A 13,311-nucleotide genomic window follows, 5' to 3' on the forward strand; every position below is an offset into this window, starting at 1 on the left:
GGGTGATTCATAAATCCAGTGTTAGAGAGAGATATATTTCATGATGAGTTTTAATTTTTCAATATTGAATATTAAATTTGTACAAAAAAGGAAGAATACGTAATAAAGTAAAGATAATTTGAGTATCATTTGCACATTTATATGTGAATGTGTAACTATGGGGTATAACTGAACACTTCATTCTCGCTGCTCATATTATATAAAATGCTGTTATCTAAGCCGTATGTACTAATCCATGACGTGGGTTTATATCTAACTCCCTACAAACCCGCTAGTTTAAGCTTTAAACAATCTTATACTCTTTAAGACCCCTTACCCCACCCACCTACCCTACACGTTTTACCCCATCCTGAACCGTCTTACCCTCGTCGCACTGAAATCATTTTGATTGCTGGTTGTCAGTTTATGTCAATTTTTGTTGCATATTCAAGATGCACGGAGAAGAGTGTTAGTTTTAGATTTTAGTATTACGTTCCAAGTTTCCAATTCTGACACAGATGCTATCCCTGTAACAATAGGATAAGTATATATTCAGCAGTCAACTTGTACTTCTATGAAACTGAATTCACAAAGTTTGAACGTTTCAATTACGTTGAAAAGCATTTTCTAAAATACATCGTGATGAAATTCTCTCACAGTCCAAATACCTGCATGTATCATTTGGCGAATAGAAGTTGACAGTTTCATATTGAAAATTCCACCCATCACCTCAATGTAGAGTACATCAGGATGTTTATATCTTAAAGTGAAGAGAAACTTCACTATATATATATATATATATATATATATATATATATATATATATATATATATATATATATATATATATATATATATATATATATATACCTCGTTTATATATACATATTTTTTTTCCTTCTTTCGCCTACTTTCCCAGATTTAAAATCATTCTGAACACAATTTTTCCATGTCACGTGTCTCCGTTATTTAAATGCTGAGAATGGCGCGATTATCTCGTGAACAGACAAGTTGATAATATTGACCCTCGATAACTGTATTACATGAACATAGAATGATTGCGAGTACTGATTATGACGTTGATAACTGCATGTACTTCTGCAAAGCTTGTATTTAGCACCTTGTGCTCGAAAAACGACAGTGTAGCCCGCTTTTATTCGGGGTGGGACATCTGTTGGTAAGATCATATACCTAGTAAGCCAAGATAAGTACATTACAAAATACTTATCTACATTCAGAAAGTACAAAAATATCGTTAGGATCCATGTTCGCGGTCCTGAAAAATATACTGGAAAAGTGTGATGTTTGTTTACAGAGCGTTTTGCATCTTGATCCCAGGGGGATTTCTTGAATCAGATTACCTCTAGTCCCACATGGCGAAGACTAACAATCAACTCCTAATACGCCTTCCTCCCCGAGTCTTGCCAGGCCCGACCCTTGTCCCTCCGCCCTGCCACTCTCGAGGGGCAATCACCATTCCATGCGTATCTCCTGGGGGATAGTGTTGTCATGTGTGAAAGTTCAATCCTTTAATGTTTATTTGGACACCTTTAATTTGTCTGATATCTCTCCTACAGAGGAGGCTGAAAGGCGAGCCGAAAAACTCATAGCTCAAAGGGTAGGTATTTTGGCCATGTGTTCCCGTGCTTTGTGAGTATATCAACTTTGTTTGTTTTCTCGAATTCCCTATCGCCTTCTTCCTCGTCGAAACATTGGTACAATATGACGGCCTGACGTATAGAACTTGCAGTCAGCCTGACTGGCTCAGCAACAAGCGACCCGCCTGCTCGCAGACGTGTTCGTTTCACTATGTCGTCTGCTGTGTGCAATTTGTAACCAGGCACGTGTCAGTGATGGCTGTCGTCTGCTCGCCACATGCTTTATCCTGTCTGGGACCATGCAGTCCACATCTTCATAGCAAAATAGTATACCCGCTATTTGCTAAACTTATACACATTTTAGCACATATTTATCCCATAATTCCATGTTTACTGGCAAAGAAAAATATGTTTTTTTTTTAGTGTGTTGTATAGCTCCTAGAATGAGCTAGACAATCTGTATACTCTCCATATTGGTACATAAGTAAATTCTTAGGAAATATTTGGTGTCATTTTTCACCTTTGGATTGGATCTGCTAGCAATCGACACACATACTCGCATAATTGATTCCGTTTAATGGGACATTCCGTTTCATGAGCAAATTGGTGATTCACACATGCTCGCAGACCCTCAACAATTTCTCTCATAAACAGACACCAGTTTTGAAGGAAAGATTTTACGGACTGAAGAATGCGGTTTATCCCATGATTGTCAAAAACATATCGTACAGTCTAACCTGTACAAAAATGTTAAGAAACTGCTTTTAACCGGATTGATTGATTGATTGATTGGTGTCGTACGGTTGTATGTTTCTACCCATCTTCATAGATAGTCTGCTTGTTGGTTTCTATGTTTCTGTCCATCTTCGTAGGAAGTCTGCATTTTGGTTTCTATATGTTTTTGTCCATCTTTGTAGGCAATCTGAATATGGGTGTCTATGTTTCTATGCTTCTGTCCATCTTCATAGACAATTTATTTTGCTTTCTATATGTTTCTGTACATCTTCGTAGGAAGTGTGCATTTTGGTTTCTATAGGTTTCTGTCCATCTCTGCAGGCAGTCTGAATATTGGTTTCTATGTTTCTATGCTTCTGTCCATCTTCATAGGCAATTTATTTTGCTTTCTATATGTTTCTGTCCATCTTCGTAGGAAGTCTGCATTTTGGATTCTATATGTTTTTGTTCATCTTCGTAGACAATCTGCATGCTGTTTCTATGTTTGTGTTTATCTTCGTATACAACATACATGTTGTTTCTATGTTTCTGTTCATCTTCGAAAACAATCTGCATGTTGTTTCTATCTTTCTGTTCATCTTCGTACACAATCTACGTTGTTTCTATGTTTCTGTTCATCTTCGAAAACAATCTGCATGTTGTTTCTGTGTTTTTGTTCATCTTCGTAAACAATCTGCATGTTGTTTCTATGTTTCTGTTCATCGTCGTAGACAATCTGCATGTTGTTGCTGTGTTTTTGTTCATCTTCGTAGACAATCTGCGTGTTGTTTCTCTGTTTCTGTTCATCTTCGTAGACAATCCACATGCTCTTTCTATGTTTCTGTTCATCTTCGTAGACAGTCTACATGCTGTTTCTATGTTTCTGTTTATCTTCGTAGACAATCTGCATGCTGTTTCTATGTTTCTGTTCATCTTCGTAGACAATCTACGTGTTGTTTCTCTGTTTCTGTTCATCTTCGTAGACAATCTGCATGCTGTTTCTATGTTTTTTTCATCTTCATAAATAATCTGCATGTTGTTTCTATGTTTCTGTTCATCTTTGTAGACAATCTACATGTTGTTTCTATGTTTCTGTTCATCTTCGTAGACAATCTGCATGTCGTTTCTGTGTTTCTGATCATCTTCGTAGACAATCTACATGTTGTTGCTGTGTTTTTGTTTATCGTCGTAGACAATCTACATGTTGTTGCTATGTTTCTGTTCATCTTCGTAGACAATCTACATGTTTCTGTTTCTGTTCATCTTCGTAAACAAGCAGCATGCTGTTTCTATGTTTCTGTTCATCTTCTGTTCGTCTTCGTAGACAGTCTACATGTTGTTGCTGTGTTTTTGTTCATCCTCGTAGACAATCTACATGTTGTTTCTATGTTTCTGTTCATCTTCGTAAACAATCTACATGTTGTTGCTGTGTTTCTGTTCATCTTCGTGAACAATACACATGTTGTCTCTATATTTCTGTTCATCTTCGTAAACAATCTGCATGCTGTTTCTATGTTTTTGTCCATCTTCGTAGACAATCTGCATGCTGTTTCTATGTTTTTGTTCATCTTCGTAGACAATCTGCATGTTGTTTCTCTGTTTCTGTTCATCTTCGTAGACAATCTGCATGCTGTTTCTATGTTTTTTCATCTTCATAAACAATCTGCATGTTGTTTCTATGTTTCTGTTCATCTTCGTACACAATCTACGTTGTTTCTATGTTTCTGTTCATCTTCGTACACAATCTGCATGCTGTTTCTATGTTTTTGGACATCTTCGAAAACAATCTGCATGTTGTGTATATGTTTCTGTTCGTCTTCGTAGACAATCTGCATGTCGTTTCTGTGTTTCTGATCATCTTCGTAGACAATCTACATGTTGTTGCTGTGTTTTTGTTTATCGTCGTAGACAATCTACATGTTGTTGTTATGTTTCTGTTCATCTTCGTAGACAATCTACATGTTTCTGTTTCTGTTCATCTTCGTAAACAAGCAGCATGCTGTTTCTATGTTTCTGTTCATCTTCTGTTCGTCTTCGTAGACAGTCTACATGTTGTTGCTGTGTTTTTGTTCATCCTCGTAGACAATCTACATGTTGTTTCTATGTTTCTGTTCATCTTCGTAGACAATCTGAATGCTGTTTCTATGTTTCTGTTCATCTTCGTAAACAATCTACATGTTGTTGCTGTGTTTCTGTTCATCTTCGTGAACAATATACATGTTGTCTCTATGTTTCTGTTCATCTTCGTAGACAATCTGCATGCTGTTTCTATGTTTTTGTCCATCTTCGTAGACAATCTGCATGCTGTTTCTATGTTTCTGTTCATCTTCGTAGACAATCTGCCTGTGTTTCTGTGTTTCTGTTCATCCTTGTGTATGTAATCTGCATGATGTTCCTGTCGTAAATATATAATATGACTTAATACCGGCACTTGCTAGCTAATGCACCTTTGAAAATAGGGCATAGAAGACCAGAACCGATCGACAGCTCTGGCGAGGACGTTTTCGTGGTTTTATATAAAAATCGCTGTAGATTACTTGCTTTTTAATAAAATAAATCTTTCAGCTGTGATCTGTGGGAAGATTTTGTGGGGTGGACCATTGGTGAAACCCAAAGCTTTTGATTAGTTGCATTATTGCAGACAGAAGTATAACGAAGCCATGGCTTTCATATGTCGGCCAAACATATCCGGCAATGAACACTTCACATCTGAAACTTTTGTCACGTGGCTGAAATCTTGTGAGAAGCATTGTCTTTTTTTAGCAGGAATTCATAAACAAACTTCTTGGGGCTGGTTAATAAAACTAAAGTCCCGTAGACGTAGAAAATATGTGACGTTTTTCTCGCTATTCTGAAGGATGAAATGAATTTTCAGGTGGAGGAAATCTATACATACATATCCTTTGGGTTGTATATATCCTATGACTGAAGCTCTCATCGAATTCAAAAATCTCCACGGTAATTGTGTTCGTTTGGACAAGAGCTTTTGTTAAAGGGGCTGGGTATAGAGATGGGCCATAGGTTGCCTCGTGGGTTGTAAACAAACTGTCAGCATAAAGAACAGTATAGGTGTCTTTGGCGGCTGTGGGTCAGACTATACTCCCGTTAATCGGCCGATGAAGGCGTCAGGTAATGCTCCGCTCGACACTTATGTTGAAAGTAACACAGTAACGTGTTGATCCACTGCGGCTCCAATTGGCAGGTGGATAGCCTCACATGCTCACGGCTTCAAAAGCCAAATTCTGTTAGTATCAGAAGTAAGCGTCACACAGGATAATACAGGTCGTTTGACTCGCTCTACATTGACGTATGGTATTCATAGCTTGTTCACCATCGCTGGCTTAGCTTGCCAAAGTTTCCGGTAGACTGTGATGTTGGCCAGATGGCATGAACAAAACAGTTTATTGTTCAAAGCTGGCATAACTTTCCTCGCCTTTTTTAACCAAACTTGCTTCAGTAAAGTGTTTGATCCAAATTTCGCTAAAATCCTATGCGCGCTATAAAATATAGATACAGTTTTATATTAAATCGTTTTTGTGCGTACACTTAAATTTTTAGTCTACGTAACATATCTTGGCCGAGGCTAACTGAGTTGAATTGACAGAAGGCCCTATTTCACCGGATACGTTTGACCGTTTGAAGATATCATACTGTCGTCGCTATTCAGATTTTTCTTTCTATGCTGTACGTCTTAATTATGTCGTAGGTTAACAAGTCTGTAAATCTCTAAGTTATCAGATGAATTGTACATTTTAAGTACGTCATTAAAGATCAGTATATTATATAAATAAATATACTAAATTTTCGATGTATCCACATAAGTGTATACTCAGTCACATCACATGCTATGCCTGTTTTTAGTGCCCGGCCTGCCCAGTTCAGACAAACAGCAGCCATATTCTTCCAATCCATGACATCGAGGAACTGAACATCATCCCAAGAATCACTTCCGGTTTTCACGTGCGATTACGCAACAACGTCAAGGTATCCAGGCGGACGTTTCAGGAGTTACAAGCGTTTCATGTCGTAAGTGGTTGAATCCAGTATATAATTTTTTCCTGAATAACTGTTGACACAAGAACAGACAGCATAATGTACAAATGTAAAACAAAAACGACAAGTAGGTTTACAAATGATACAAACAACCAGAACGAAAAATTTTGGTCTATCTTGTTAAGCTTACACCACTAAAACTAGCTACTGACCTTTAAAAACAATCTTTATATATAGTTATAATCTTACTGCCACCATGATCATTTGGGAAAGCTTGGTTCTAATTTCTAAAACGCCAAACGCTTTTTAAGTTAATGTTAATTAAAAATTTCTTGACATATATGAATGCTTATATGATAAATCTCCAAATATCTTGAGGCCATGGAAGTAGTTACGTAACTGTCTTTATACTGGTAAACGAACAAGTTTTTATAAAGCTCTAAATCTCTCTAAATCATGGAAATTGCATTCCGTTTTGCTCTTATTGTTTTAATTTACTAGCATCTTAAAGCTTATATATCAATTTGAAAAACATTGAAAGAAAAAGTTTTGTTTTTATAGTAAATACTGTAATATGTGACGCTTTTGTGATGACACGTGCTCACTTTTATAATTATTACAGTAAACAATCTTGAATATTACATTTTAAAAAATCCACAACACATATTCAGGTTAAAGGCAAAGAAAAGACTAGGTGAACACAAATAAAATATAGGAAACAAAAACAAAATTTTATAAAATCTCCAACCCATATTAATTGACATTTGTTAATTGCGAACAACAGTCAAGAAAAACGCAAATGATGTAGTAAACAATCTTGAATATGAAATTATTTAAAATTTCCGTCTCGTTTTCAAGTTTAAGGCGAATAAGAGGGCGAAAAAATATAAAGTTTTTATCCAAAGATACCTGTATGCAATCTCACTAAAGTCAGATCTATCTAAAGACACAGCTATCAGCATTTCGTATCAGTGAGACCGTGGTACACATGTCACACTCATATGAAATGGCTATTTAAGTCTGCTCGATATTAGTGAAACTGGAGTCACTGCAGATCTATAGTTAGTGATAAATCAACATCAGAAGCGGCTATTAGATCTGACTTTAGCGACATCAGGGACAGGTCAGCACGGGGTTTAAAGTTATCGGTTCTTCAGATGTAGTTAGTGACAAGTCTGAATAAGTAGAGGCTATTAGATCTGGTATCACAGAGATTAGAGTTACCTATACTTCAGATGTAGTTAGTGACAAGTTTCTGTATAGGTAGAGGCTATTAGATCTGGTATCACAGAGATTAGAGTTACCGGTACTTCAGATGTAGTTAATGACAAACCTGTATGGGGAGAGGCTATTCGATCTGATATCACAGAGATTAGAGTTACCTATACTTCAGATGTAGTTAGTGACAAGTTTCTGTATAGGTAGAGGCTATTAGATCTGGTATCACAGAGATTAGAATTACCGATACTTCAGATGTAGTTAATGACAAACCTGTATGGGGAGAGGCTATTCGATCTGATATCACAAGGATTAGAGTTACCGGTACTTTAGATATAGTGACGAGTTTCTGTAGGGAGCGGTTATTAGATCTGGTATCACAGAGATTAAAGTTACCGATACTTTAGATATAGTGACGAGTTTCTGTAGGGAGCGGTTATTAGATCTGGTATCACAGAGATTAAAGTTACCGATACTTTAGATATAGTGACGAGTTTCTGTAGGGAGCGGTTATTAGATCTGGTATCACAGAGATTAGAGTTACCGGTACTTTAGATATAGTGACGAGTTTCTGTAGGGAGCGGTTATTAGATCTGATATCACAGAGATTAAAGTTACCGATACTTTAGATATAGTGACGAGTTTCTGTAGGGAGCGGTTATTAGATCTGGTATCACAGAGATTAGAGTTACCGGTACTTTAGATATAGTGACGAGTTTCTGTAGGGAGCGGTTATTAGATCTGGTATCACAGAGATTAAAGTTACCGATACTTTAGATATAGTGACGAGTTTCTGTAGGGAGCGGTTATTAGATCTGGTATCACAGAGATTAGAGTTACCGGTACTTTAGATATAGTGACGAGTTTCTGTAGGGAGCGGTTATTAGATCTGGTATCACAGAGATTAAAGTTACCGGTACTTTAGATATAGTGACGAGTTTCTGTAGGGAGCGGTTATTAGATCTGATATCACAGAGATTAGATTTACCGATACTTTAGATATAGTGACGAGTTTCTGTAGGGAGCGGTTATTAGATCTGGTATCACAGAGATTAGAGTTACCGGTACTTTAGATATAGTGACGAGTTTCTGTAGGGAGCGGTTATTAGATCTGGTATCACAGAGATTAAAGTTACCGATACTTTAGATATAGTGACGAGTTTCTGTAGGGAACGGTTATTAGATCTGATATCACAGAGATTAGATTTACCGATACTTTAGATATAGTGACGAGTTTCTGTAGGGAGCGATTATTAGATCTGGTATCACAGAGATTAAAGTTACCGATACTTTAGATATAGTGACGAGTTTCTGTAGGGAGCGGTTATTAGATCTGGTATCACAGAGATTAGAGTTACGATACTTTAGATATTTTAACATGTATCTAGCATCAAGTCAGTAAAGGGAGCGGCTATTAGATCCGCTATCAATGAGATAAGAGTTACCGCAGATCTGGTTAATGGCAAGTCGAGATCGGAGTTAGTGAAAGTCAGTATAGGGAGTGGCTATTAGATCTGATAGCAGTGAGACTGGGAAGATAGGGGTTACCGCAGACCTAGTTGGCGCTAATCGAGATCGGAGTTACCTCCGAGCTCATTAGTGAAAAATCAGTATAGGGAGTGGCTATTAGATCTGACAGCAGTGAGAGTGAGAGATAGGAGTTACCGCAGATCTAGTTAGCAGCAAGTCGAGATTGGAGTTACCACAGAGCTAATTAGCAACAGGTTAGTTTAGGGAATGGGGAGTTCCCGCACATCTAGTTCAGGATAAGTCAGTACTGAGAGCGGCTATTAGATCTCCTATCACTGAGATTGCAATTAGAGCAGATCTGGTTATAGCCGCAAGTCAGTTCTATAGAGTCGAGACTGTTAGATCTAGTTTCCTTACGCCTGAAGTCAGACAGTGTCGTGTTTTTCATGGTATCATCTGTTATGTTTCGTCTGCAGCCGTTTGGGGGTGGCGCCTTTCAGAGAGGCAACTCATTTGAAGACGCTGACGGCCGATTCCGGGCGCACCGGGAAGGGATTTATCAGTTTACAGCGAATCTCCATTTACAGCCCAAACACAAGAAAAAACACAAAACTTTAAAACGACGAGACACGATCAGGGTGTTGATTTGTATAGATTCACTGTGCCAAAAACACACGTAAGTATAAGGTTACGTTAAGTTTCAATATGCATAACTATCTAAAGAATTTCTTTTCGAAGTCGTTCCACAATTCAGTGCCTACGCTGTTCAAAAGTTATTTCGCCTATCATTTTATGTCTGTAAGCCTATCTTAACTGTGTAAACATTAGAAAACTCGGGACATATTGTTCATGCATCGCCCAGATCTGCGCTCTTGGCCAGACTGAGTTAACTAAGGGGGAATAACCCTGATTTTTGCTATTCTTGGGACTGGGCACAAAACCCCATATTACTTGTCGACGCGACGTTATATTCCCCCTTTGTTGGGTTGCAAGTGTTGAAATTTTGATACTGTGACAAGAAAAAATGAATTCTTACAGATCTTTGGAATACATCTCTGGAATGGAAAGCAACAGTCGTATTTTCACCGTGAGTCTGACTGGAATGCTTCATATGAGAGTAAGTGCCTGTCTGATAACCTGTCTTACCGTGTTCTGGTGGCAAAAATGACATCGCTTTCTTCAGGAACTCCCTAATGCTACAAACGTTTTAATCATTACTTCGCTCTATCGTTCGTTGATTCTAAATCACTTTTTGTGAATGTTTTTTCAGTGTTATAGTAAATGTAATCAAAAATAGTTACCTAACATTATTGACAGGTCACATGGTACAGTTGAATTTTTTGTACCTTTTGAACTTTGTAGATAGCCTATTTTCAAGAATAAACGGGACCATGGGCATAAGGGACAACGGACTTTTTACATTTAGAGTTACGTCCCTTTGGATGTATTTGCGCTGCATGCACTTTTGAAAACAGGCGAACCTTAAGTTGTTTAATTTTTAAACTTTAATGCACGAATCTGTGAACTTTTCTCTGCAATGTAGATGTTTTGTGAGTCAGAGTCGCCTATATTTATTTATCAGTCAGTGCAACGTGAAAATGAATTTTAATACACTGAGTGCTTCGTGAGTGCCCACAGTAAACTTATCAAAAGGGTTTGTTTTTACATTTATTCTTTTATCTTGAATGACCTCTGTTTGTCAACTATAAATAAACACTTAATATATAGGTACATATTATACATTGGTGTTTAATGTTATAATCAACCCTGGCTGCTTTGGGGTATATTTTTATGTTGCGGTGGTCAAGTCACTTTATCTAATGCTATATATGATGTTTTGTAGGCAGAGCAGTACGCCTCGATTCACATTGATAACGCTTCGGGGATGAGTGTTTTGATTCACACGGGGTCTGACTTCAACGGAATCATGTTGGGCGTGTAAAATGATGGACGGCATATGGTGTGTCATGGTGATAGATTATGTACAAGATGAGCACAAGATGTGAGAAGAATCAAATCTATGCTGGGTATGGTAAAGGAAATTAAAAGCATGAACACTACAGAAAAGAGGATGCCAAGAGAACTAGGTTCTTTGTCACCTCATTGTCATGTGTGTGCTCGTGTGCGCATGTAGGCCTATAAGACGAAAACAGCGGCGGGTGGCGCGCGCTGAGAACATTTACCTATTCAATATAGGCACACCACATACGTAGTAAATTTGAGAATGGGTTGTCATGCATTTCTCAGCACCGATCTACAGACACCAATTCATATTCTCCGACTGAAAAAACCCTACGTACCGTTAAACGCTAACTGGTTTGGATTGTATTTTAAATTTGTAGCTTCTACAGTTCGTCAAAATAGCCATGGATGGATTTCAACCAGGTTCCCTCTATTCTGTATCTCAGCTAGGTTCATGTCAAGGGGAAATTGTTGAGTTTCACATATGTATTTAAATATGCACCAGGGAATGTTCTGGGAAGAATGTGTTCCGAGACGCGCTAAAGCTTTTTCAGATTTCAACTATGACCATTGATTTTCCGGTACGATGTGAATATTCTCATATTTGACTTTATATTATTTCCTAACACTCAGGTACGTTGTGTTTTAATTACCTACATCGTCTTTGGATTTGCTGCAGTGTCAACATTTATCCGTTATATGTAATTCCTGAGACATATTGCGACCCAGGCTGTTTGGATTGGATGCCAGAAACGCAAAGTTGAATTTTCACATGATAAATTAGCTTTATCTCAAAGTATAGTATAATTAGCTTATAATAGGCAGTTATTTCAGAAAAGTAACACAATGGGAATGTCAGAATATTAATTATCATAGCATAAGCAACAATGCCCATTCAGCACAAGGTCACAAGTACAGAAGTCCATCTTAGACTTCGTTGTCACCAACTAGTGTAACATATACGTTTAGTTTTTTGAGAGAGTATATATTTTGACGGGCAAAGACAAGCACTTTTGTGCATTGCGATCACATTGAATCGAGTACGGTAGTTGTAAATATAACAGTTATGGTTATTGTAGCATTTAATCCCAAATAAAGCCAAACTGGTGACATATCTGAAGGATACCAAAAATGTACATATTTCAGTTTTGCTGTAGATTAAAATATGTGATAAACAATGTTTTTAGGAATTCAGCGTCATTTACTTTCTTTTTTCGAAGTTATAGTTAGCTCAAGTGTACGTGATGAACATGTATCTGTCATTTGTACCAGCAATATGCATTTATAATATTTAAGCTTACAGACAAACAAAGGTCTCAGTGGTTCAGGGGATTTAAGTGCTACCAATGAGGTCGTGGGTTCGAATCCAGATCTCGAAATTTAAGTCTGGTTTTAAATCTAGAGATTTATAAGGTATATGTACATTTTGAACTTCTAGGGTTTACTCTGGGCAGGCCAGTAGACATCACCACCATCATATAAGAAAAAACTTCTTAAGCATGGTTTAAATAAATGAATGAACACCAGCGACCCCGCTGAAACTGTACGTTAAAACTGAGACATTTCGCCGGTAACTAAACATCGATCCCGTGCACTCCGGTTTCCACTGTGTAATATGATTTCAACAGTAATCAGATAAATAAATCAAATACACACAAAGTCCAAATGTCGGTGGCTTACTACGGGTATTGGAGATTTCTGCCACCGGTAAAACCTTTGCCCAGTGTCATATAAGCGAAAACTCTATTCAAACACTATTTAAATAAATAAATAAATACAGACATGTGACTCCACCTTAACTGACCGATGAGGTCACAAGTTCGAATCCAGGGTTATAGGACTGAAGGGTTGTCACGTACCAGCCAGTGGTCAATGGTTTATTCCGCACACTCGGGGTTTCCTACACCCGAAAATCTGACTTTCGTCTCAAACCTGACTGCATCAAGTGACCCCTGGTTTCACCGTTGACATAAGCTTACATACACATTCTTCAACGTCATTGGCGTGGCGTCAGAGGACGGGAGTAGGGGGTCTGTCCGTTAATAGTTAGGTCACTCGAGACCCACTCGAGGCTGAATAACATCCTCGGATAGGAAATTTTTTTTTATTTTTATCGTGCTTTTATTGTTATCGGGGCCTCGATATCACAAGATGGTTGACGGCAATCTCCTTTTCTGGTTTTGGAAGTTCGCAAGAGACGGCTTGCCTCCCACCAATAATAGGCGTATGTCACACGTTGTAATGTACGCCACTTACTTCCCAAAGACCCGAATTTCTCCCGCCATATTGCTGACCGCCGTCGTATAAGTGAAATAGTCTTGAGTACGGCTGAAAACACCAATTAAATAAATAAATAAGTACTTGCTAGGACTACTCC

At 37.8% G+C, this 13,311-nt stretch overlaps 1 protein-coding gene across 1 annotated transcript in view; it reads left to right on the top strand.

Annotated features, from left to right (window-relative positions):
- Positions 1–12,174, top strand: part of LOC135465806 (adipolin-like) — a 29,093-nt gene extending 16,919 nt beyond the window's left edge. Inside the window, exons 4-8 of the mRNA XM_064743154.1 lie at positions 1,557–1,597; positions 6,153–6,317; positions 9,449–9,648; positions 10,011–10,089; positions 10,816–12,174. Coding sequence (XP_064599224.1) covers positions 1,557–1,597; positions 6,153–6,317; positions 9,449–9,648; positions 10,011–10,089; positions 10,816–10,914 — 584 coding nt within the window. The 3' untranslated portion in view covers positions 10,915–12,174. The remainder of the gene's footprint in view (positions 1–1,556; positions 1,598–6,152; positions 6,318–9,448; positions 9,649–10,010; positions 10,090–10,815) is intronic.
- Positions 12,175–13,311: the final 1,137 nt, after the last annotated feature.

Source organism: Liolophura sinensis, chromosome 5 (genome assembly GCF_032854445.1).
Source record: "Liolophura sinensis isolate JHLJ2023 chromosome 5, CUHK_Ljap_v2, whole genome shotgun sequence".
NCBI classification, from domain to species: Eukaryota; Metazoa; Mollusca; class Polyplacophora; order Chitonida; family Chitonidae; genus Liolophura; species Liolophura sinensis.